General features: G+C 38.4%; 2 protein-coding genes across 5 annotated transcripts in view; one reads left to right on the top strand and one right to left on the bottom strand.

Annotated features, from left to right (window-relative positions):
- Window positions 1-5,019, top strand: part of fam227b.L (family with sequence similarity 227 member B L homeolog) — a 156,732-nt gene extending 151,713 nt beyond the window's left edge. For both annotated transcript variants that reach the window (XM_018253097.2, XM_018253096.2), the window contains exon 18: window positions 4,734-5,019. In XM_018253097.2, coding sequence (XP_018108586.1) covers window positions 4,734-4,820 — 87 coding nt within the window. In that variant the 3' untranslated portion in view covers window positions 4,821-5,019. The remainder of the gene's footprint in view (window positions 1-4,733) is intronic.
- Window positions 5,020-7,512: 2,493 nt separating this feature from the next.
- The window catches only part of galk2.L (galactokinase 2 L homeolog), a 67,305-nt gene continuing 47,566 nt past the window's right edge, over window positions 7,513-27,251 (bottom strand). For 2 of the 3 annotated variants that reach the window (XM_018250730.2, XM_018250729.2), the window contains 3 exons: window positions 25,827-26,037; window positions 18,101-18,302; window positions 9,122-9,427 (listed from right to left, as the gene is read on the bottom strand). In XM_018250730.2, coding sequence (XP_018106219.1) covers window positions 9,217-9,427; window positions 18,101-18,302; window positions 25,827-26,037 — 624 coding nt within the window. In that variant the 3' untranslated portion in view covers window positions 9,122-9,216. 3 annotated transcript variants of the gene reach the window in all.

Raw genomic sequence — 27,251 nt, 5'->3', positions numbered from 1 at the left:
ATTTTACAGTATTTTTCTGGTGTAAATAATTGACCACACCTTTATAAATATGCTCTAGAAATGTAAATAATGCGGCCTCCAACTTCCCTCTTGAATCTGTGCATCAAAATAGATGGAGGTTCGGGAACGGTTACAACCAAGCTATACGGCATGGAAAGATTCAGTGACCACTATAAATAGTAAATGCAAACATTATGATTTACATGGGACTGTTGATACATTTTCTGATGACTTTAAAGCAAACAGCTTCATGAAATCAATATAAGCAGCATGGGTGTTCTTTGTACTTGTGCTATTTCAAATAAACAGCAAGTGGATCTGCTGAAAGCAACATGCTTTTGATTTAAGACTATAGATTTCTGACAGCTTCTCCCTATTCCAGACGCCCAGGGCCGGAACTAGGGGTAGGCAGAAGAGGCACCTGCCTAGGGCGTAAAGATGTGGGGGCAGGTACCTATTCAAAAGTTTTCTGCCTTGTCCAGGTTGCTCGCTCCCCTGCTGCTCTCCTCCCCTCCCCTCTAGCACTTTTCCCTCCCTCCGTCACTCCCCCTACCTCCCTCCACTGCCCTTCCTCCCTCCCTCCACTGCCCTTCCCCTTCATTACCCTGCCATATCTTCTTATTGCGTGGGTAGATAATAAAATTGGCTATAGCAAGCAATGCCAGTCAGCAGCATCAAGGGCAAATAAGGTCTTGAGCTGTATTAAAAGGGGCATAGAGTCATGGGAGGAGGGGGGTCATTCTTCATCTTTATAGAGCACTTGTAAGGCCCCATCTAGAATATGCTCTACAGTGTTGGTCTCCATCACTCAAACAGGACATTATTGTATAAGAGAAGGGTGCAGAGAAGGGCATGGGCGTCCACAGAGGGGGGCAGTGCCCCCCCTGGGACTGTGCACATAAGTTTCCACCTGTTCGTGCATTGGCCCCAGATTACTGTGGTTTCTGTCGCGATCCCTCGAAGATTTTTCTTCTGTGCAGCAGAGTTTTCTTTTAGCTCCTTCCCTAGGTGCTCGCTCCCCCATCCCTTGTCACGGTGCTGCCGGATCGTAATACTTCAGCTGTGACAGAGAGAGAGAGCAGCCAGGGAGCATCTGATTGGCCAGTAGCACAGATTGCAGCGCGGGAGAAAACGAAGGAAGGAAAGCCCTATCTATTGCAGTCTGCAGCCTTGTACTTGTGAGTTCTGGGGGTATTTATACAATTACTTGCCCCTGTGCCATCTGTTTGTGTGTTCTGCTGGTATTTATGTATGTACTTGCCCCTGTACCATCTGTTTGTGAGTTCTGGGGGTATTTATGCATGTACTTGCCACTGTACCATCTGTTTGTGAGTTCTGGGGGTATTTATACATGAACTTGCCACTTTGCCATCTTTGTGTAAACTAGGGTTGCCACTTGTCAGACAACCGGTATTTTGAAGGGTTGCCCGGGTCAAAACTTCCTGGATGGTTTTTCAAATTAGGGAAACTGTGCAGGATTCCCTTGATTGACCCGGCGATCGGCTGATCGCCGTGGCATAGCTCCACCCCCTGATGGCAGTGACACACCACCTATCTCACAGGCCCGCCCACAGATGCCTCCTTGCCCCACCCTGGAAAATTTTCTGCGGACACCCATGGAGAAGGGCAACTAAGCTGGTGAAAGGTATGGAAAATCTTAGCTATGAGGAAAGACTGGCCAAATTGAGGATGTTCACGCTGGAGAAGAGGAGCTTAAGGGGAGATATAACTATGTATAAATATATAAGGGGATCATATAATAATCTCTCTAATGCTTTATTTACCAGTAGGTCTTTCCAGCTGACACAAGGGCACCCATTCCGATTAGAAGAAAAGAGGTTCCGCCTAAATATTCGGAAGGGGTTTTTTTTACAGTGAGAGCTGTAAAGATGTGGAATTCTCTCCCTGAATCAGTTGTACAGGCTGATACATTAGATAGCTTTAAGAAGGGGTTGGATAGCTTTTTAGCAAGTGAGGGAATACAGGGTTATGGGAAATAGCTCATAGTCCAAGTTGATCCAGGGACTAGTCCAATTGCCATTTTGGAGTCAGGAAGGAATTTTTTCCCCCTCTGAGGCAAATTAGAGAGGCTTCAGATGGGTTTTTTTGCCTTCCTCTGGATCAACTGGCAGTTAGGCAGATTAAAAAAACCTAAAAGGTTGAACTTGATGGACGTGTGTCTTTTTTCAACCTTACTTACTATGTTACTATGTGTGCACTTGTGAGTTGGTAGCCAACTGGGTGCCTAGGGCGCACTGTCCGCACGGCACGGCCCTTGAGAAGCTCAAATCTGCTGCCTAGCATAAGACAGCTCTGGTGGCAGCCTCCTGTGCCTGGTCTCTTTATAATGTAGCACTCTTTCTTTTTATCATGTAACAATGTAAGGACATGTAAACCCTACATTTTCCTACCATGTATATAAGTGGGGCACATTTCCCACACCCAAGTGGCATTATTTGTACTGCATATACCCCCTCTGATAAGAATAATCTCCATCTCCAAGTCTTGCATTGTTTGCACTATATGGTTATATTTATACAACTGGCAGATGTGCTCTACAGACAATAACTGAGATCACTAATTTGCATCTAAACATTTACAATTTAGCAGCGTAAGATAAAATACTTTGTTTTTTTTAATGCATCCTGCGATATATAACTAAAGAAACATTAAAGTGGAAATTATTCACCCATAACTAAAATTTACATTTCTACAGTGGAAAAATATAGAGCTGCGTTTGTGAAGTCAGTAATAGTTATCTGTGAAATGTTTCTATATACAGAAATTCTCAGATGATTTCAACTATAAAAGTTCACCACTCAAACTTTTCCAACGGAATATTCTGAGCTTTGCTGTACATAATGCAGATAAAGGCCTCACTTTATTGGTTAAATCACCTGGCGGGGAACAAAAAGCAGGCAGCTCTAAACATACACAAGACTGAAGATGGTGGCAATAGGTCCAGGCACAACAATTTATTGAACAGAGTAGTTTTCCTTAACCTATTTCCTCAGAAGAGCCAAATTGACTCAATAAATCAGCTTTGTAAGACCAAAACATATATACACCTTATTAAATGTACTATTTTCTACTGTAGGTAGGAGATTGAGAGGACCCACTCATAACAGCATGGGGATCCATGTTTGGGCCCGTACACATAATTTAATGGAATAGAGGGATTACCTAATTCGTTATTGACCTATCACCAACAGTTGATACAATGTTCAGAATGTGGATGACTAACTTTATCAAGAGAATGTAACAGAAATGGCACTGCACTGTGGGGGTAGCACCCTCCTAGAGACAAAACACTTCACCTCCACTATCCTCAAATACAAGTGATACTGCAAGTAATTCATCACTCCACAGAAACTCCTCAACAGCACAAGATCAGAAGATAGGCAGGTTAAAATAAAACCAAAAGGTTGAACTTGATGGACATGTGTCTTTTTTCAACCTAACTTACTATGTTACTTTATCATTTATCTGTAAAGACTAACTAGACTATATTAGTGTCTTGCAAATAGGTATGGATCTGCTCAGAGGACTAGGCTTTAGGGGAAGACCTACAAGAGACTCTATTAAAGTCGCCTAAGCTCCGTGTTTTCCTCGTGTGGGAGCAAGACCAAAAGTCTCCTTACATAAGCTTCAACCTCAACACCGCACACTTCAACCCAAAATGGATGCTGATAAAAGCTAAATAGTTTATTATTATGGGATGTGTGACTGTCTGGAAAGAACTTCACAGGGCTTAGACAATACACGTGCTGTTTTCACCTCCATTATGTATATACCCACACTGATCATACTTGGATTCATCACAACTTGGTGGCCCTGCCTCCTTCCTCCAGGATACGCATCATCTACAAACAATTGTGCTTCAATGAAACTCTTTATTATATCAGAACTCAAACGATACAACAAATCTCTCAGGGGTCTAAAAGTTTTTTTTATATAAATGCCAATTTTATTCTTAATGGGGCAAAAAGAAAAAAAACATACTACGTAATTGACTTACAGACACCCCAACCTCAGATTTAGGTGAATTATCCGAGAAAACCAGAACTAGACCCGACTGTTGTCTCCAAGGCAGAAAATACTATAAGATGCACCAATTGATGTCTATATTCCTAAACTAACCCAGCTGGCTTTTTTCTAGAATTTAATTCACTAACGTATCAGAACCTCAGCAGAACACAGTAGTAGTAATAGGCTAATTTACTCCATTATAAAATAAACTATACTGAGCCCAACCCCCTTAAAGGTGTCATTCTACATATGAATGATTTTTTTTGTTTAATTTGTTTTTTAAATAAATAACTTGCCATTCAATAACATATGTCCCCCCCCGCCTCTGCAAGATAGGTCAGTGACTTTACAATGTGTTAGTGTGCCGGTATGAAATACCAGATTATGGAGTCTAACAAAATGTAACTGCTCAGTTTATTCGTTTATATGGATCTGCTTGCACAGGATATTTCCAGAGGTCTTTAAACCTCTATTTTCACACTGACCCAGTGTTTTGTTTGTTGTGAAAGATCAATTTTTTCAAAATATCTTTGTCAGAGTTCCTGTGAAATAAAATATTGTTTGCTTGCATTGCAGATATAAACACAGTGAATAACACCTTTTATTACATATGTTTCTAACTATTGTTATGTCATGTTAGGTTCCTATATTAATATTGTCTTATTAATCTTAACTCTTTTTTTCATCTTTTCTCATTCCTACAGCAAACAACCCCATTTTCCAGTCTGATGTTCATGAAAGATAAGTTGACAATCCAAGAAATCATTGATTCAGTCAAAGATCATGAATAAAGCCAATATTTCTAGATTTTTTTTCTTCTGTGTTAATATGTAATGTTTATTGAACTTTAAAACAATAAAGTTAATTATATATTTTGTGCATTTTTTTTTACAGTTAAGAATAGATTTCAGCCCCTTGCACAAGACAGCTCACAAATTCATGTTCCTGTACCAATAAAAGTGACAGCACATGGCGTGTTTTGTAGCTGCCGCGAAATCACCTCCGGTGTGAGTGACAAAACATTAGAAAATACCTTAGTATAGAAGTGAATGTGAATATCCTTGCAAAAATGCCTTTGCATTTTTGTGCAATTCAAATGTTTTAGCACTGAAAATTCACATTGTCTTCCATACAAAGTAATTCGCTGACACTGGAGGAGATTTAGGGTCTATTTATTATGCAGTGTGAAACATTAATGGTGATGCTGCTCATAGCAACCAATCAGATCTTTGCTTTTGTTTACTAACTATCTATCTATGGGCAACATCACCGGCAACAGTCTTTTTATACAGCAATTATAAATAGAGCCCTTAGTGTGGGCCACAAAATGTACCATGTGCCATTACCCTAAAGTTGATCTTTGCTAAATCTAGTGCCAATTGCTTTCTGGCTGCTCATATAAATGCCAAATTAAAGTGTTGCTGTCTAAGGCTGGAAAAGTAGAAGCAGTGGCAGGACCAGTAAGAAGCCATCATCACTATTAGAAGTAGTTAAAAACTTTGATGTGCATATGCAAAGTCTAAGTTACATGCCCATCAGACCAATGCAGAATGTTTTAATTAATTCAAGGTGGGAGAAGAGAATACCACGTAAGTTCACTAAGGCTTGAGGAACAGTATACAATTGAAGAACTTCCTCATGTGGTAAATACAGTTTTTAAAATTCAAGAAAGGATCAGCGACTAATGTGTATAATTAATAAGGAGCTGCAAGATGATGATAAAGATGATAGTGAGTCATGATAGTACAAAAGTACTTAACATGACTCCCTCACAGTGAAATCTGCCCTGGCATGTCTCAAATCTTGCCACTGCACTGCAAATACCAACAGCTGCTACACTGGATCAGAAGAAGACACTTCTAGAAAATACCTATTGCAGGGCTGTAATAATCGATTTTCATTTAAATGCAATCAGTGACGCCCTTAGGCTGATCATTAGAAGTGTCCCTGAAGTTTCAGTTGATCTTACGCTTGGCAGAAAACTTTGGTAAAACTCAACTTTGGCTAAATTGCCTCAGTCTAACATGCTATTGAGTCAGCCACAAAAGGATGTGAAACTAAATACAAAATAAAGAGAGGCATATTTGGTGGGGCTCTAATGGTAACAACCATACGGAGTATTACAGATAACACAAAGGGTGTCGGGTCTGCAGGTCACACAATGCCTAAAGTATCCCTGCTATCTCTGTTACCCATAAACTTAGCACTTTAATTCACACATTAGATTGTTTTTGCCCTACAGTATAATACACACAAAAACTCTCTTTGTCCCCCACTTCTTCCTTGTTCCACCCATGACTTTAAATAGCTCCCTTATTCACCAATTTCCCCTTTCTGATATGTTACTGTAATCAGGCACTTGTCTACATTCTTTACTTTTTCTGTATATTAATTAAACGTTTGTCAATAAAGAATATTGTTTATCTTGATGTAGGTCAAAAAAAATGTTTAGAGTGCAAAGTGGTAGTTCCTCACCTGGTCCTTCTTTCCTGAAATTCATTTTGTATGATGCAAGCTCTAGCACTCACCCTAGAAACCAGACAGAATTTCAAATCCAATTTTGGAGGGAGGAGGAATAGAAATGCGAATTATTAAAAATACAATATGTATAACATAAATGTTAATTTTAATAAAAACATCACCTTTACATGGGTTGTTTCTTTCCAAAGGTGTTACAAGTTTCTGTAGTGGCCGGGTACTCGAGTTAATGAACTTCACCCGGGGATATTCTTGATGTTCCTGAGCAACAGATTGTAGACAAAACTCCAGTCTTCATTACATGAACACTGCCGGCTCCGGTTCCTTCTCTAATCACTACATGATTCATTGAATCCAAACAATAAACCATTTTAGGTGCCATCAAAAGCACAACTAAATGAGCAAAGCTTGGAGGCTACAATTGCCATTGTGTCTAATCCAAGCTGTGGCCTGGCATGAGCAGGGAGGGGCTGGGTGAATGAAAGTGTCATTTGCTGGGTGCATAAGAGGCAAAAGGGTGCAGTTTTTAACTGTACCCATCTCAAAAATTAAGAGAAGAACTGAAAAAATGATTCACCATAGTTTTGACAAATGAGGTTGTTCATCTTTAAAATAAGAAATGGGGGGTGGAGGAATTCATCTATAAAGGAAAGATAAAAGCCAAAACTCTTTAGAACAATTAGCCTACAGTAGTTATCGTACAGTAGCACATATTATGGCACCACAAAGATGGTTTCCAATTTGCACCTTAGTGAATGGTGAATGTTTGAGTCTAGGAGTGTGAATTCTCTCTAGCACCTTGGACAGCAACTCTTTTACACTAGCTCACAAGTTTGTTTGTGAAGTTGCACTGCTGTAGTTACTATATCATCATAGATCCACGTGGGCATGGAATTCTAAGAATAATACTCAAGTTTGTTACACCTATGTTTAACAAATCATTTTGCCTACAAAAAACAATGTTTGACCAGTTGTCTTGCAGATCAATTTCAAAACAGTGAAATATTCATTTGCATTATCCAAAAGTTTAATTGAAAATCACAGTAGAGCCATCATTCCTGTAGCAAACCTTCACACACACATTTCTATAAAATGATATAAAGGAGACATACATAATTTCTTTCAGTTGAATATGGGAAGAGACAGGAAAATAAGCATTATTCTGACATGGTCCTCTTGCCAAAAAAAAAGCCTAATAATGGTCACATACAAAATCCCTTGTGTAACTTGGTTGTAATCAGTTGCACTAATTCATTAAAGGTACTTGTGTCAAAAGACACTCCTTGTACTTCCGTTTCTTGCAATAAGTGCTGCTCAGTCTGTCCTGCCAAGCCCCCTCTATTGAACCACACACAGGGTGTCTATTAACTAGGGATGCCTCCGCGAAAGATTCAGCCGAATACCAAACGGAATCTGAATTTGCATATGCAAATTAGGGGTGGGAAGGGAAAACATTTTTTACTTCCTTGTTTTGTGTCAAAAGGTCACGCGATTTTCCTCCCCGCCTTTAAATTGCAAATGCAGATTAGGATCCGGTTTGGCCTTCCATAAGGATTTGGCCGAATCCGAATACTGCTGAAAAAGGCCGAATCCTGGATTCGGTGCATCCCTACTATTAAAATAAGGAGAAGCGCTAGTGGCAATAGCTCCAGGGTTCCCCAGGGGTCTGAGCAAATAGACACATAATATTTGTGCCTAAAGAACTGGATGTACACTTTCCTTTCGACACTGAGCACTGGAAGCTACAAAATTGGAAACCTTTTTTCCAGTATTTTCAGTGCAACTGTATTTAATTGACGTTGAAGCACAAGTGCAATTGTGTACATTTTAGCACATCGGCCACAGTAGTGTTAGGGGTATCGACACTTTGTGACTGCTATTACACTGGAGTTATAGTCAAAATGCTGCATTGTGTGTAAAAACATTGAAATTGCACTGCACAAAAATTGCTCATAACCCCTCTGATTGGCAGAATGAACACTCATAGGGGCCCATTTATTAAACCTCGATTTTGTTTCTGGTCATGGTTTTTTAGGGTGAAAACTCAATTTTTTTGTGGAAAAAAAAATGGAATTTTTGGAGATTTATCATACCACAAAACTGCTAAAAATCCAAGTCCGAAAAACCTGTCGAGGTCATGTAGAAGTCAATAGCAGTCTCTGAAGTTGTTTTTTTGACATTGTGATCTGCGCTGGATAATCAAACAAAATTCGATAATCCAAAAAAGTTGAGTTTTTGCAGAGAAAACGCAGAAAAAAATAAATCGATTTTGGCATTTTTCTGGAAGGGAGTTTGGTTGGATTTGTTTTCATAAAAATATGATATTCATTTGAATTTTACTAAATGTGCCCCATAATGTAACATATACTCCTTAATCCATACCCTCATTCTCTTGAATGATCCACCACATTTAGGGGGTTATGTAACAACAGGTGCAAAGTTTGCTACAATTCCTATAACCAATCTGCAGTTAGCATTTCCTTGTCACATGTTTAAAAGCAAACATTTTATTGGATGCTATGGGTTACTGCACCTGGGCAAACGTTGTGCCTTTTATTACATAATGGGACTTATGTCCTATTTGCAAACAAATCCTACTAGAGCCATAAAATGATCCCAGGAAATAAAAGATGTGTTTAATTCATTGGCAACATATGATTAAGATGCTACAAAGCAGAGAGAAATTTTGATTAGGCCATGGAGCAATATTTAATCTGCTTCCATAAGAACCATTGCCCCGCATCCAGGATTTGTGGCAAAGAGACTTGTTTTGAGCAGCGCAAACCTTCGGTCCTCCAATTTGTAATAAGCATCTTGCACCTTTGAAAGGAAGTCACCGAGTTTGTCCTCTGGAACCATAGAGACGGAGCAGCCACCCCATCCGGCCCCTGTCAGACGGGAACCAACAGCCCCCGATTTCCTATAAAGCAAACAACGTTGGATTCATTAGCAATTCAACATTAAAGAAGCACATATCAAAAGAACTTTGATGATGGTTATCTCATATACGGCAAAAAAGGACAAGGCTGGTGCATTCCTACAGTCTCCCAAATGGCTACACTGATAGTTGAAGAGTGTTCAGTATGTGAATTCTGGCTCAGGCAACTTCTGACTCGCCAGCTGTTATACAAATGCAATTTCTAGGATTCCCCACAAGCTGATCCATTAGTTTATCTGGCAAGAGATGCAGGGAATTCTCAGTGTATTTCTACAGCAGTGATGGAGCTTTCCGGCCCCTGGGCGCTCAATGAGCAGTGTCTCCTGCTGGTTATTAGAAGAGAATTAAAAGCCTGGCACAGACAATATGGAGGATAAGAGCAACCAGAAGAAGGCGGAGACAACTCACATCTTAGAAGTCCCTCCTACATCTTTTAAATACAAAGAGAAATGACAAAATATGGTTTACTTGCTCTTTATCACTGAGATTTTTGCTGTGATAAAAGTTATGCCTTTAAGGTGGCCATAGACGCAGAGATCTGCCCGTTTGGCGATGTCACCAAATGAGCGGATCTCTCCCCGATATGCCCACGTTGAAGTGGGCTATATCGGGCTGATCCATTCGTGGGCCCTAGGACCCAATGGTCGGATCAGAGCGGAGACCAAACGGGCAGTTGTAACGCGGGACTGCATCAACGAACAGATGCGACCACAATCCGACAGGATTTTCTAACCTGCCCTATTGGCATCTGGCCAGATATCGATCAGGAAAGCTTGTTGGGGGGCCCTACACACGGGCTGATATGCTGCCGACTAGGTCTGTCGACAGCCTTTATTGGCCCGTGTATGGGGGCCTTATAACTCTAAAATAAGTCAAGCAAATTCAGGTTCATGAGCAAGACTGTATCATTGGGTGTATAATACCATTACTACTCCACATTTATTCAGTTGCAATTTGGAACATGGGGAAGCTAGAGTAAATATCCGTCTCTTGGAGACATCCATGATCATATGCAGACACTCATGGTTTTATCCTGAAGGCTAAAAGCATTTTTTTCTATTTTGTTTGTGTTTCCTTCAGAAAGACAATCCTCAGTTAGACACAGGGACAGTGCCCAGACCTTATTCTCTAGATAAATAACAGATCCTACACCGACATTTACTTCTCTAGAACACTGTTCTTTCAAACCAGCAAAACTAAAAATTAATCTAACACTGAATTAGGAAACTGTTATGCAGAGCCACTTTTTGCAATAACAGCTTTAAGTAATTGTAGCAGCTTTGCACAGTTTGTACAGTTTAGGTCTGTTCTTGTGGACACATTTCCTCGGGTTGTTCAGGTTAGCCCATTGAGTCTGCTGCAGCTCCCTTTTTATTAATTACAAGTTTCTGAGCAGTATTTGTTGTATTTTGCAGCACAGGAAAGCCTCATGAATAAATAAATGTGAATTTTACATATACAGGTATAGGATCCATTAACCCTTTATCTAGAAAGCTCTGCGTTATGAGAAGGCCATCTCCCATAGACTCAATTTTAATCAAATAATTGAAATTTATTTTTCTCTGTAATAATAAAACAGTAGCTTGTACTTGATCCCAACTAAGATATAATTAATCTCTATTGGAGGCTTAACAATCCTATTGGGTTTATTTAATGTGCAAAGATTTTTTTAGCCAACTTAAAGTATAGGGATCCAAATTACGACCCCTTATCTCGAAAACCTCAGGTCCCAAGCATTCCAAATAACAGGTCCCATACCTTTACTGTATACGATCTAGTGTGAATTTAATTATAATTAGTGTGCCAGAGAAGTCCGTATTAATTTTTTTGGGGTTAAAGCTTTTTGTTCAGGGGAAGACACAATACCGGAAGAATAATTGAGTTCATACACAATGTTCTATCTTTAATGGGACCCTTGAGAGATTGTTGGACTTAACATTAAGCTTAGTTGCAGATGAGTTTCAGTGTAGAGTTCAGTGCAAAGTTATATATGCAAAGCTGCACGCAATTTAGACAGATTATAGATTAGGGGTTGAATTCATGTCTGGTGTCTGTAAATCATTCAGGCTGCCAGGGATAATGAACTCCATTAAATTGCTGCTTGTACACAGTGAGTGCACTTACATGCATTGATCACCTCCCTTCATCGTCACTGTGTCTGTCAGTAAGCTCTTCTGTCTTTGTTTAGATTACAGGAGTGCACATGTCCCAATGAATTCACAGGAATACATGCTGCTTCTAGCAATGGGGTGGATGAGTGGTATGAGCTGGCCATACAATGACATTAGCTGATCAAGGGCACCTTGTTTAATAAGGGAACTGAATGGCTCTGCTACTGAACTTGGGCAGTAGAGGTTGGTTTTTGATAACTTCATATAAATGCTGTAAAATGTATAAAAAACTGCGATCCTGCTCAGCTATGAGCCTACACAAGAGAATGAGCGTGAGGAAGAGATTTTGAACTGCACAAAACTTGTAAAATACAGCAATGTTCCCCCTGAATATTTAGTGACGTGGTGCAACATAATGATCTTCTTTGAGTCTCCTTCTGCAGTAATTATACAGTTACTCCTCATCCTCAACACTGAGCATCACATTGGAAAACCACTTTCTTTAATATGGGTAGAAGTTGCATAAGGTCTAACCCTTCATTAGTCACCTGTACTATCTTAAAGGAGAATTCAAGCCTTAAACAAAAAACCCCATACCCCTCACCTCACGTAAGTGCCCCATACTTTATACTTACCCCTCGGCACAGATTCTGGCATCCGAGTTCCACGCAGCCATCTTCCGGGTCTTTGGGAAGCTGAGTGGGAGATCGGCATGCTGGCGCATGCGCAGTTGGAGCAATTTGCCGGTTTGCAACAACTACTCAACGAAGAAGGAAGAAGACACAAAGACCCGGAAGATGGATGCGTGGAACTCCGATGTCAGATTCTGCGCGGAGGGGTAAGTATAAAGTATGGGGCATTTCCCGGGCGGGGCCAGTTAGGCTGGGGGGGGAGGAGGGAGGGGGGTCTACGTTTGGTGGGGGTACAGGGTTTTTTCGTTAAAGGTTGAATACTCCTTTAATAGCACTTTCTTGACAACCGTATGGAAATTCTAACCTTTCCGTCCGTACTTGTTGAGAGAGTGCGCCCTATTTCCTAAACAATTTAGCATAAACTGTTATCTGAGCAGACAAATACATAAACTATATAAATAATCATAGATCCCAAATGAATGCATGTTGATAGAGTTTGTTATTGAGAATAATATAGTATTTTTGTAGCTACAACAACAGGTCGCAGCTGGATCAAAAAAAAAGAAAGAAAACACTGTCATTCCTGCTTTATTACTAACTGTATGATGTTGTAATACATAAATAATTGTATATGTTGTAATGATATGCTTATTTGTCTTATGAGACAATAGTATAGCCAATTTTCCCTTTTGGGGAATAGGGAAAGGGGGGTGCAATATCAGAAAACACTTCATTAAGGTAGGCACAACAGGACACAATTTGATTGGCCAGTCATTTGGGGGGGATTTTGGGTGTTTTAACCTTGAAAGCAGCAAGTAAGTTGCAGGTAAAACTTAGTCCCTGTGTAATTCTTAATGAATCAGATGAAAGTTGAGTGTAGGACTGGCCAGATATGGACTTTGACGTAGTTGGCCAGCTTAAATATATTGCAATATATGGACAAACAATCCCTGTTTTGTTTAAAGGGACCTGTTGTATTTGTCTGGGAGGGGGGCAGATTGTCATCTGTGCAATGGTCACCAAGTTCCTTGTATAGGAAGAAAAAGTTGACAAGAACCAAAATGTTGAAACACTCACCAAGTAGGTAATGTGATCCTGGTGCACCTGCCCTGAACCATCAGCATAGGGAGCAGTAAACCATGGCCCGGGCAGAATGGGCACTACCAAAGGATTCCACAAGGGGTCACAAAAAGTAAAATATTTTATTCAAAGTTGCACCGTCCGAAGGACACTCATAGGCTCCTTAGGAGATGAAATCCGTAAGATACGTTATTGCAACTTTGATTAAAATATTTTACTTTTACTTTTTGTGACCCCTTGTGGAATCCTTTGGATTGCCCATTTGCCCATTCTGCCATACACCAAGTTCCTTGGCCTGGTTCTGCCATGTATTTGTCCATAGACAACAAAAAATGTCTTTATTGCAAACAATGTTGATTTTAGCAGAAAGCAAATGTTTAAGACAATATGTTTTTTATTGGAAAACCACTGTGAACTGTATTTGACACGGACCATAGTGGCTGCAGCCTTTCATTACATCTAAGCACCGCCGTGCTCTTGGGCTAATTAATTCCATTTAAAGATAATTAATTCTAATTTATTCTGACTGATTGTACCCATGAGCATTCAGATCTGAGTCCTAGCACAATTACATTTAATTTCCCCTTTTTTAAATGCAACACGCTGCAGTATTATTACATCATGTATTAAAATACAGAAATGCCTGTTAAATTCACAAAAGGTCAAATGTGCATATTGATGTGTTTGATGCCCATTTATTGTTTTACCTGTGCTAATCCTAATCCTATGATAAATTCCAATAAACATGTATTTGATTGCTAAAGTACGTGGGTCCCTGCTGAGACATGTGAGAAGGTGCCATAGTAACAGGAGGAAAAAAACCACTACAAAAATGACCAATGGGAAAAGACTGATATTTGTTATTGCTTCCCACTAAGACCCTGCACTTACTGAAGAAGTCTCAGGAAATTTGTATTTAGATGGATGGCAAATGAATGCTGTCATAATATAATAAACAGCTAAATCCAAGTATCTACACTGTGTTTCTAAATTAAATATTAACATTCATAATAAATCCTGTGCAGCATTCCTCATTTGTACAGCAAAGCGAGGTTGACTGAATCCATTTCCTGTTTAGAAAAAAACATTAAAGGGGACCTGTCACCCTAAGAAATAATTCCAAATCCTATTTTATGATGGCAGTCATTTAAATCTTGTTTCTTTTAGTCTTGGAATTCAAAATCACATGAAGAAGGCAGTCGCCATTTTGTGGAAACTGTTATTAACGGAAGCTTTTCAGCATGTCAAAATCTTGTTTATGCACCAGAATGGGGGACCTGAGATCCATGTCCATGCACTGGCTACATAATTAGATTGTGAGGAGGGAGGGGGAATGTGGGGAGTGCAATGACATCAAGGAAGTTCAGAATGGAAAGTGAAAGTAATAGCCTGCTCCGCCTGTATGTCACTGGCATAGAGGGGGCAGGCACTACAATATATGATTGACAGCTGAAATTTTTAAATTAGTTTATAATGGGGATAGATTTTTGAATAAAAAAAAATAAAAATTTGGGTTTCATGCTTAATTTGAAAATAACTTTTATTACACAGGTTTTTATGTCTGGGTGACAGGTTCCCTTTAAAGGAGAAGGAAAGCTATGGAGGCATTTTATTGCCAATAGATTAGCTAAAATAGTGCAAGCTAGAATGCTATATTTATTCTGTAGAATGTTTTAACATACCTGAGAAAAAGCTCTAGAAGCTCTCTGTTTGTTTAGGATAGCAGCTGCAGTATGTGACATCACTTCCTGCCTGAGTCTCTCCCTGCTCACTTATAGCTCTAGGTTTAGATTACAGCAGAGAAGGGGAGAGGAGCAAACTGAGCATGCTCACGCCCGGGGCAAGGAGGTTTAAGGTGAAGGCAGGAAGTCTGATACAGAAGCCCATGTGTACACAATAGAAGGAAAGAAATGCTGTGTTTCTTTTGACAGAGGAATCAGAGCAGCGTTACTTTGAGGGTTTACTGGTATTTTTAGGTGGACCTTTCTGATAAGGCTTACTTAGTTTTAACCTTTCCTTCTCTTTAACATTATACTACTTTTAAAGATCCCAAGTCGTTCATGGTGCACCTAACTATACCTGCCATCATCTGTGCCTCCATACATTACTGGGTCTCTCCTGTCCCTCCTAAAGCCACTGGATATTATACAAAGGAGCCAGTTTATAATCTACTGATAGCAAAGCAGTCCCATAAACGCCCCCAGCAACGTCAATTGAATGTTTAATTATAAGCAAAGTTGTTGCTGTAATGTATCTAATAGTGTAACATAAATTTATGAAAAGTCCATCTTTTGTGGTTATTCTATGAATATTAGTGAATATGAGCAGGAAGAGATGCAGAAACAGAGGAGGGGCCATGATTTTAACATGATGGTTCAACCCAAGACAAGGTTCCTCTCCTTGTCAGACTTCCGGGAATTAGTGGGTCCTCTTGTTTAATCTCTGTTCTACTCTCTGTTTACCTGGAAATATCATGGGTTTGGTCAGGAGCCCTGTTTTATGCTCATTATTAAAAGTTATTTGGTGTGGTTATTTTTGTTGTAACAAAAGGAATAACAGTGAGTTTGTGGAACATAATAAAAATAGACATATCTTAGATGAGACAGGCTGTATCGGTGTCTCTGCCAGGAGAACCAATGATACTAATCCCATCCTACCTTCTGAGCACATTGCTTGTACTATGAAAAGCCAAACAGATACTTTGGCAAATTTCTTCTACAAACGTCTCCATGTCATATGTGCAATATTATGTTCTGGTTAGGAAGCCGTACCCTTTTTGAATTTGGTTTTGACCTCTGTGACCCCGATTCTATTTGAATAAAGATCTGTACCCAAGGCTTGACTGTCTTTAGCAAAATTTAGCATGTTATTTAGTAACCTGTTTGCCATTTTTTTAGTTCAAGTGAATAAAGATCAGCACCCATGTGTATAATATAATTACTTGTTAATGTCAAATCCTCAATACTGGACAGCACAATGTAATTTTCTTAAAGGAATTTGGATTTGAGGTGGAAATAAATATCTTAACTTGTTCTGGTCCAGTGTAATAGTATTTTTAATGTCTTCCCTAGATAAATGAGAAAGTATTGGGACAGTTGGGATCAATTACTTGCAGTGATCAGGCTTAATCATGGGAAAATGCAAAGGGTGAAAACTTCCCCCTGATTAAGCCAGATTGCTGCAATTAATAGGTTTTACTTATGCCGATCTTAATGTTATACTGTGGCAAGTCACTTTCTGGAGATTTGTTGCCACCACCGTTGCTGTTTAGTGACTGTGCTCACTTAAAAAAGCTGTGAATGTGTACTGGCAGGTTCAGGTTCTGCTGTTCTCTGAAGCATTTCCCTTGTTTAGTAATTAGAACAAACAAGATGACTAGCGAAAAATGTATGAAATTAAAACCAGCACTTTAGACTCTTAAAGGCAATTTAAAGTCGAGCCATAACAAAATAAACAGAGCACAGCAAAATCAACAATGTGGAATATTTTTTAAAAAAGAGCAGACCAGTGATGTACTTAACAAACAGCCTTGGCCAAGTCGGTTCAAAACAACTGCAGCTTAAAGTAGCAGAGCTGCAAAGAACAACTCAGAACAATCTTCAGCTTATCCATTTGGTTCCACAGTCTGCTGCTTAGTAATGGCTTGGACAGCAGCATTATAAAGGCTACATTGCAGAAGGAAAATGTAAAATTACAGTTTTAAATGTCCTTTACGTTCATAGATTTGGAATATACGGGTTACTTATGGACACCAGGAGAAGCCAAACTGTACACAACAACAAACATCATCAGCCTAAAAGAATTGGCAAGCCTGTTTAGGGAGGTGGGATGAAGAATCCTAACTGTAGAAGATGATTAGCAAAACTGATGTTATTTTAGTAAGATTCATTTAGATGCTAAGACTGCTGATAGTTTCAACAGAACTTTAGCTCTTCATCCTGGACAGGACAAATTACAGAGAGAATGTTCCTCAAAAGCAGGGCTGATAATGTCTAAAGTATTTGTCTGCTTATAAGCCAAGTGTAAAAAAATCCAGATCATTAGTAATTAGCTTTTTGCTGTTCTAGTATTGTACAGGTAGACTGGAGGTAGACTCAATTCAATGTCCCACAGGCCTAGCATGCATGGCTTCTCTTCAGGGACCTATACATAAACATAACATCTGATAGTAAAGCAATCATTATTATTATTATTATAATTATTAACATGTATTTATAGAGCACCAACAGGAATGGCATGAATGTTAATATCTTCACAGTGGCTTTGTAAATCCCTGCTCTTATGTTGGAGTGTGTAAAGTTGTTGTCCAGTCAGTGGTTGTTTCTAGGACATTTGATAAAAAGTAACTTTGAGTTGATATCTGCTTTCTGTCTCCAGTTTATCTATGAACTTCTAAGCATATTTTTCACTGAGGAAGAAGACTGAACAATGGGACTGGTGTTTGTTGCTTATCACCCATCTGCATTCAGTTATTACTCCCAACTGTTTTACAGCAACTGCACCAAACAGACTTGACCTTAGCGTTTCTACAAAGAGCCATCAATCACACGAGAGCAAAAGTACTAAAATATGAATAGCAGTGGCGCTATGGAAATAAAACTGGAATAGAAAATTGAGTCCATATTAGGAGGTACTGTAGATGAAACCGATTTCTTTATTTATAGCACAGCTGATAAAATACTATAGAAGAATGTTTGTCGGAGAAAAGTTTAGACACTATAGTTGTACTGCAATCCACCCCATGACACTAGTGGATTGATACTGTGGCTATTCATTTCAAACTGATTGCAGAGATACATACATTATTAAAGCTTTAAGCTGTCACAACTTACAGGCAGATGTCCACCAGCTGATCCAGTTCAGGGCAGCTACATTCGTACATGTCTCTGCAGCTCACGTGGCTCCGGTTCATGAGGTCCCCGAGCAGCTGGACTGCATTGGCAGGTGCCTCATCACAAACCTTCTTAAAGGCAAGGACTCTGGCAGCTTCACTGTACACATGTTTAGCTCGCTGATACAATTTGAAGGTGGAAACTAGAAATAAATAAAGTATGACAGTCAGATTTGCAGAAGATCAAAGCTAGGCAAATAACTACCAAATCAATCTATTGCATGGAAGAGTATTTTATACCTTAAAAGCATACAATTGTATTATAGTTCTTCCAGCACCACTATGTTTTAAAGTGACTGTCTTTGCTGAGATCCTGGAACGGATGCATTCACAGTTGCCAAAAATGTAAACTGTTACTGTGCTGAACATGTGATTAGTTCCAACAACCTCAAGGGACAGCTGGGATCTTTCATAACATGGCAGCACTGAGCTGGAAAAACTATACCCTGGGCTGGTGCAATATTCAGCAAAAATGAGCACCAGCCCAGAGTATTACGGTTTACGTTTGTAATTGCTGGGGTGCACTGATGTATAGTTTTTTTTGTCCTTTAAACTAGGCCCATTATATCAAATGGAGCAGAAAAGTTTTGATTTTGATTTTTATTGAAAAAAACAACACAGTGGGATTATAGTAATAGGCTGTTTCAATTCTGGTTGTGATTGGATTTCTCCAAGCAGAATACTTATGTGTCACAAAGATGTAGTTATAACCTCATACATGTCAAACAGGATAGACAACAACCCAAGATCCAAAGTTAAAAAGAAAATATTAATAGTACATTGATCTTTTTTTTCTGATTCATTTTCCTATTACAGGGAAAATTATTTATTAAATAAATTTACCATTCGCCAAAAAATACAGATTCTTTGCCGAGTTCTTTTCTGCAGGTAAAACTGTTTTTCGGGAATTCATCTCCCATTATCTTGCACTGTGTTCCTTTTAATTATTAATTGCTTGTTAATTTGGGGGGATTAATGTCTTGAAGCAGCGGAACACAGTTTCACAAACTGACACATTGATTTACACTCTCTATTACCAGTCAAAGAGCCAAAGAATTCTATATGGTGGCTAAGCCAATATTGAGCAACCGGGGATGCCAGTTGCCTGAATATAAAGTAAAGTAGAGCAAGTTCTTGGAAATTAATAAAGTCACATCTACTGAGGATGTTACCTGTAATGCACTCAAGGTATTTGTGAAAGGCAAACATTCACAGTTACACAAATTAGTAAATTGAAACACAAATTAAATTTTTAGAACTAAAAGGAAACTCCATTGATAACTATCCGAGGCTCCGATACAGGAGTGGCAGGTAGAAGAAATGCTCAGTAAGTAATAAGTATATCCTTATTTACAAAAATAATTCCCTCATATTTACATTCATACATATGGAGTGATTGAAAGGGGTTATATTATCATGCTGTAATAGCACTATTCATATTTCTACTTTCAACATGCATTTAATGAATAGGGCTTGTGCTGAACCGACTTTTTGTCTACTGCTTTAATAATTATTTTTTTTTCCCTTGAGCTAAACAGGGCATATAAAGAAACTGAAGCCACGGGTTAATAATTAGATTAACAGTATATAAACCTGTCCCTTCCACTTTTGTTGTGAATGTTTTGTTATCAGGAGCCCATTGTTCAGGGGGACTATCCATACACTGGTAATACAATTATCTGACTTGCAGGGACAAAACATGGAGTTGCTTCATTTCCTGTTTTGCTCACAAAGTGACAAAAACATATTTTTTTAAGTAATTAAAACAATAGGTAAAAAGTATGTTGAGCATAAGCCCTACTGATTGAACTCATGTTGAACAAGGGGGTATAGAGCCTCTTTAACTGAAAAGAGAAAGAAATAAAAGGGATGAATGGTCCAGACAAAGATACTTGTGGCATATTTTCAAGGTCAGTGATGGCAGTAATTCTCAGTCAAAAGGACAACTAGGTTCCATACATTACTTTTACATTTATTCAAGCAAAATATATTGATATCACCAAAAGGGCAGAGCTAAAGTTATAGAGAACTGTCTCTAAACCTTATTGACTACAATTTGAAAAATGCGGGGGGAAAAGTCAAAACGACATGTGTTTCTGCTTATTTCATGGGCTTCCAATCCCACATGTCAGGATTCTGCAGCAATATCATGAAGCCATATTATCTCATCTACAACTGATGTTCATAATCTAGATTTAGGAACAACCATTTAGTAGGAAAAAGCAAAGTTGGTATCGAAATGATATGCTGCTCATTAAAGGCATCAAGTACAGCAAAGTATTTAAAGGGAATCTCTACTCAAACAAGTACATAGAACAAGTAGTTTTATGCAGCTTCCCATTGTACATTAAAGGGGGTTATTTATCAAAGGTTGAGTTGCTTTTTCCACAAAAAAAGTTGAGTTTTCGAGGGTATTTTTCAGTCAAGAATCTATTTTTCGGGTTAAAAAAAAAACTCGAGTTTTTTTTTTTTTTTTAAAATAGCCTTCATGATGTCCGAGTTTCTTTGGTGGGTTTCACTCGAAAACTTGATAAATTAAGAGTTTTATTTCACCGAAAACTAGATCAACTCAAGAATTCGAGTTTTTTTACCCTGACTACACTGATTCAAGTTTTTTTCATTCGAGTTTATTCTTAGAAACCATTTGCGTTCTTAAATTCGACCTTTGATAAATATCCCCATGTGGGGAATAAGTGTTTATTTATTTTTTTCCGTAAATGTAACTGCTATTGTAATTACAGTATAGTTCTGGCTGTATAGAGTGTACTTCTGGTTCTGACCCTTGAAGAAACCAGTTAATTAACACCTGGAGGAGAACTGCTACTGCTTCAAAAGCAAAACCAAAGAACAAAAAGGGACAAATACACCATGAAAACCACAGAAAATAAATGTATACAGTCATATGAAAAAGTTTGGGAGCCCCTCTCAGCCTGCATAATAATTTACTCCTCTTTTAATAAAAAAAATAACAGTGGTATGTATGTCTGTCATTTCACAGGAACTGGGGTGTTTTCTGAACAAAGTTTTTTAGTGAAGCAGTATTCAGTTGTATGAAATTAAATCAAATGTGAAAAACTGGCTGTGCAAAAATGTGGGTACCCTTGTAATTTTGATAATTTGAATACATGTAACTGCTCAATACTGATTACTGGCAACACCAAATTGGTTGGATTAGTTTGTTTAAGGATAAGAAAAGGCTTGCAGCACTTGGGGTGCCAAATGTGAGGCATCCCAAGTGATGCAAGCATTTCCTTCTCCTTTAAGCTTTGAACTTCACCACAGGCACAGTTGCTGTAATACCCTGGTCTGGCAGGCCAAGAAAAATACAGGAGCGGCATATACGGAAGATTGTGAGAATGGTTACAGAAAACCCAAAGATCACCTCCAAAGACCTGCAAGAACTTCTTGCTGCAGATGGTGTATCTGTACATCATTTGACAATTCAACGCAATTTGCACAAAGAACATCTGTATGGCAGGGTAATGAGAAAGAAGCCCTTTCTGCACTCACGCCACAAACAGAGTCGCTTGTTGTATGCAAAAGCTCATTTAGAAAAGCCACAGTCAGGATGTCACAGTCCCCCGCCTTGAATATCATCAAAAATCTATGGGATGTTTTAAACAGGCTGTCCATCGTCGGCAGCCATCAAATTTAACTGAAGAGAAGAGATTTTGTATGGACGAATGGTCAAAAATACAGCCAACAAGAATCCAGACACTCATCAAAGGCTATAGGAGGCGTCTAGAGGCTGTTACATTTGCAAAAGGAGGCTCAACTAAGTATTGATGTAATATCTCTGTTGGGGTGCCCACATTTATGCACCTGTCTAATTTTGTTATGATGCATATTGCATATTTTCTGTTAATCCAATAAACTTTATGTCACTGCTGAAATACTACTGTTTCCATAAGAAATGTTATATATTAAAAGGAAATTGCTACTTTGAAAGCTCAGCCAATAATAAAGAAAAGCCCAAAGAGGGGTTCCCAAACTTTTTCATGACTGTATTTGAAAGCTGCTTACGATTACATTTTCTATAACTATGTAAAAAACCTTTTTTTGGTGGAGATCCCCTTTATAACATATCAAACACATTTCTAAGTCTAAAGAAATGTCTTCTGAGAAAATGGGAAATGCTCATTGTTACTAAATAACATGGGAAACTTTTCCTGATGCAGCAACCAACAGCAAGCTATTCAGCTAACATCTCCTGGCTTGGGTAAATTTTAATGTCTTGTATTTACAGGATACTATATATATATATATATATATATATATATATATATATATATATATATATATATATATATATATATATATATATATATATATATATATATATATATATGCATAAAGAAAAACCGCACCAACAGGTCTTTATACAAAAATAAAAAAACTTTTATTGATCAACGTTTCGGCTCGACCGCTGGAGCCGTCTTCAGGAACAAAAAAAAATACGGCTCCAGTGGTCGAGCCGAAACGTTGATAAATAAAAGTTTTTTTATTTTTGTATAAAGACCTGTTGGTGCGGTTTTTCTTTATGCTTACCACTATTGATATTTATAACCAGCACACAGGCATTGCTTTTTGGTTATCTGTGTGCATTGTGCCTAAATTTATTATATATATATATATATATATATATATATATATATATATATATATATATATATACACACACACACACACAACAAACAAGGGAAAGTTGTGCTCACCACTATTTTTTAAAACCATTAGGCGGGGGTGTATAGTCAAATACAAGGGTCCTCTGCACTCAACCCATTATCAATATATTTAATATATTGCAATATATGGACAAACAATCCCTGTTTTGTTTAAAGGGTAAGGCATTTTTCAGTAGCAGTATGCACAAAATGTCTCTGTCTTAAATATATTGATAATGGGTTGAGTGCAGAGGACTCTTGTATTTGAATATATATATATATATATATATATATATATATATATATATATATATATATATATATATATATATATATATATATATATTGCACAAAATCAAATGGGCACTGCTTATTGATTGCAATGCCAAAGATTAAGTACTGGCACTCACTAATGTTCGTAAGCTTTCACATAAGGATGATTTCTGCTTAAATGTACTGTATATAACTAAAAAAATAGCAGATCTGAAAATGTGCATCTATTTAGGATGAATGCGGACTTGCGTGAGAGATTTCCATTGCTCACACACTCTTGTAAATCACCGTTGAACAGTAGTAACCCAGAGAATGAAATGAAAATACGTCTGTTTTCAATTTCATTGTGAAAGGCCTGCCAATGACTGTGACTGATTCCTAGACCACCCTTTGGTAAAACAATTCTCTTCTGGCCAGATTACCTTAAAATACTTTATGGTTCTCTCAGCTCGGCACGTTATGTATTGGCAAATGCAGTGGTCCTTTAACAGCAACCAGAAGATCAGAAACTGGATTGTAATCTTTACAAAACTGCCTTCCCAGGATGTTCAGAATTGCCTTTAAATGCAAGTGGCTGGTCTTGATTAAAAGAAAAATGTAATCTCTCTAAATTACAACTCGGTTTAAGGCTGGTGATTTCTTATCTCGATAAAATAACATAAAATAAACATTAGTACTTAAATCCAAACAGAGGGCTCCATGTTATAGCACACAAAGCTTGAGCAGCATATAATTTCATTGTGCATAAATCTTAAAGCAACCCTTAATACACAATACACATGATTTAACAGGGATTTTTGTTGATTGAATTGGTAGTTTTTAGCTGTGCACTCCCAGTGCAGACACGGCATGATGTTGCATTTATACTCATTTGTGGCCTGCTCTACGCACCTAACAGTGAGACTGCACTGCAGTATTTTCATAGCAATGGTGGTCTGGAACCTACAACTGGCTGGGCTGAATTAGTAGAGTATACGTATATAGTACGGTACTTTAGATATCTGGGCAAGAGGAGCCATACAAGTCACAGTAAAACACAAATTACTGATAAATGGAAAAAGGCAATAGCCAAAGGAGAATGCTAGATCCTAAAACACAATAAGGTATGAATTAAGACGTTAATAGTTCCAGGAAATGACACATCCGATATTCAATAAATATCTAAAAATCCACAATGGTGAACTCCTACTAACAACTCAGAACAGCATTAAAATAACTCCCCTCTAACCTAATCAATGGATAGAGCCAGGACTAGATTTGTGGCAAGGCCAAAAAGGCCCTGGCTTAGGACAGCACAGATAAAGGGGCGGCATGGGGAACTATGGGGGTCTAGCAGCACAGGTCTATGTGCTTCCTGACCACTCTTCAACTGAACAGGCTTGCATGCGATCCTGGTTGAGAGGGGGGATGTTCCGTCCCCCTAAATGCATGCTATCCTAAGGGGGGTCTCAGGGTGCCCGTTGGATAAATCTGGCCCTGGCTAGAGCACTTTAAATGTGAAAGTGGTATCATTGAATAAACACATGACTAGTTGATCCTTTAGGTAAAAATGTTGTTGAATGTTGGGTTGAAAAATACAATTATACCGATAGTTATGTAATAGTAAAGTCTTGTCTAATCCATGGTCTTACATAAAACCTACTGTAAAACTTGTTTCCAGAATATGAACCTTTTAGAAAAAATTAAGACCAGTGGTTATGCAAATCTAGTTATTTTTTTCAAATTTAAAATAAAATTGTCCAATATTTAGAAAACCACATTTTTCCCTGCCAGTTGAAAGCTGATTGCATCATAATATATTCAGAGCATTACACAGGACCCCTGAGCTTTCATGCTTACACCCTTCCCTTTTGAAATATACATTGTTGGGTGGTTTAATATACAAATTCAGTCCAACCTTAAACAAATGTAAAAGTTTTCCAGAAACTTTAAAGAAATTCATATCAATCATAAATATGCCAGCAGAACAATAGAAACTATTACCTTTACCAACAATATTACATCTTACAGCTAGGATTGTCACCTTTAAAAAAATAATACTGGTAGAAAGGTGGTTGGTGGAGTAACAGAGTTGGGTGATGTAGGTGGGGAGGGGGGTCATTGGAGGGAGATCAGGGCTCAGTTGAATAGAGTGGGACAAAGGATTAGGGTATATTAGGGCTTAAGTGGCCAGGCCCAATTATATTGTATTTAAATTGTAATACTGACCCAGGCCTAGGCTGATAGCAACCCTACTGAAAGCCCTGTCTCAAACCATTGTCCACCTAGATGGAGGACAAATTACAACTCCCAGAATTCCCTTTTTATAAACCATTTACTTCCTCTGGCACAAAGTTTAATGAAACCAAAAGACATTGGGTCTCCTGCAGCTGAGGTTTAATAAAAGACAAAAATAAAAATATAGCACAACAGAGGCAACTTGATACATGATGGTGCTTAATGTTCATATCCATTGGGGCACTGTAATAAACTGTGTAAATACAATTGATTTTTGTTGTTGCAATACTAAGAGAATGATGGAACGACCAAAAAAAATGTATGTTATTATTTACATTTGATAGTAAATAGGGGCCTTTGATTGTTTGCACTTGTAATTTATGATAAGCTCAGAGGAACTGCTACGGGGATCAACAACATAATCAGAATGTTTACAGTGCAACTACCTTACATTTGAACTGTGGCATTCCAGCTCTAGATAGGATTTCATGAAATCAGGTTGATCAGACTTACCATCTTGTGTATTTTGGCTAAGTATTTTCTCAAGGAGTTCTTCTAAACTTATACCCAAACAATCACAAATTTCCTCTCTTGTGTATGGCTCGGGGTGAAGAATTTCCTCCACTATAGCCATAATATCCTCAAAGTTGACCCCAAGTTTGGCTTGCAAATCTCCTAATTTCATCAAGTTTTTCCAGTCTAGCCCTCTTGCCTTTGCAATAATCTGTGGATTTAATAACATATTGATAAGACATCTCATTTTTCAGAATTCGCAGTAAACACACATGTGAAGAGGTGAGTGTTTTAAAGGTTTAACAAGGGATTTTTCAGTTTGGATAATAAATGGTTTACATTTTTCTTCTGGCAAAAATGTTGGCACCATTCATCATTCAAAGAAAATGTCATGTCAAAGACATTTCCAGCGCAAGCATTGTTGCAATTTGTTCAAGTGTTCAAAATGAAAATTAAATAACTAAGAAAAGTGATTTAGCACGACAATACTTCTAGTTATGAAGTGTCAGCTACATAAATATAAAAGATTTCTTACTTCTGACACAAACCACCGCCCGGTCTTCCCCTATTGCACGCTTCAAGAGCTGGGAAGCTGACCTACAGGTGACTTTTACTGACCAGGAATGGGAGGATATTGCAGCTAAAACTTTTTCGGGCCCTAGAAGCTGTAAGACACTAGAAAACAACTATAAAATCCTCTCCCGTTGGTACAACACTCCCACGAGACTCCATGAAATGTTTTCCACCTCCACTGACACCTGTTGGAGATGCTTACAACATCCTGGCACCATGCTACACATTTTCTGGGCCTGCCCTAACATCAAGTCATTTTGGGCTCAAATTTTGGACGTATGCAACACTCAGCTGCAATTAGACATACCCAATGACCCAGCTACGGTACTCTTGCACTTCAATACGGACTCTGTGCACTCTTATAAAAAGTCCTTGATGCAGTTTGCATTGAATGCTGCCAAAATATTAATTCCTCGCAAATGGCAAAGTACTGTCTCTCCGACACGAGCTGAATGGATCCAAGAAATGGAAGAGATTCATAAATTTGAGGAGACTCATGCTGACTCACATAAAGATATTCTGAAACACTGGTCCACCTGGCGCCTATGGATACAATATCTGGATTCCATTGCTGTTGTGAGTAATGGGAGTGCTCTTGCCAAACCAAGTCAGTGACTGAATCTATATTCTTAATATATATTTCGAATTTATACTTGCCTGCAGATGTTGTTGACCTCTGTTTTTTGAAATGTGCGACTTAGTGGTCACTATGTGAGACAAGATGATATGTATCCTAATGTTCATTAGCCAGTTCTACCTGCCTCCTCTGATGGTAGCTCACGCTATTGCTGTGTCTGTCCTTCCCCCCCCCTACATCCCCAGTTGCTCTTATCTATAACAGCTCCCCAACTG

This window comes from Xenopus laevis, chromosome 3L, assembly GCF_017654675.1.
Source record: "Xenopus laevis strain J_2021 chromosome 3L, Xenopus_laevis_v10.1, whole genome shotgun sequence".
Classification (NCBI taxonomy): Eukaryota; Metazoa; Chordata; class Amphibia; order Anura; family Pipidae; genus Xenopus; species Xenopus laevis.
The sequence above is the reverse complement of the archived record's forward strand: the minus strand, read 5'-3'. Positions and strand labels throughout refer to the sequence as shown.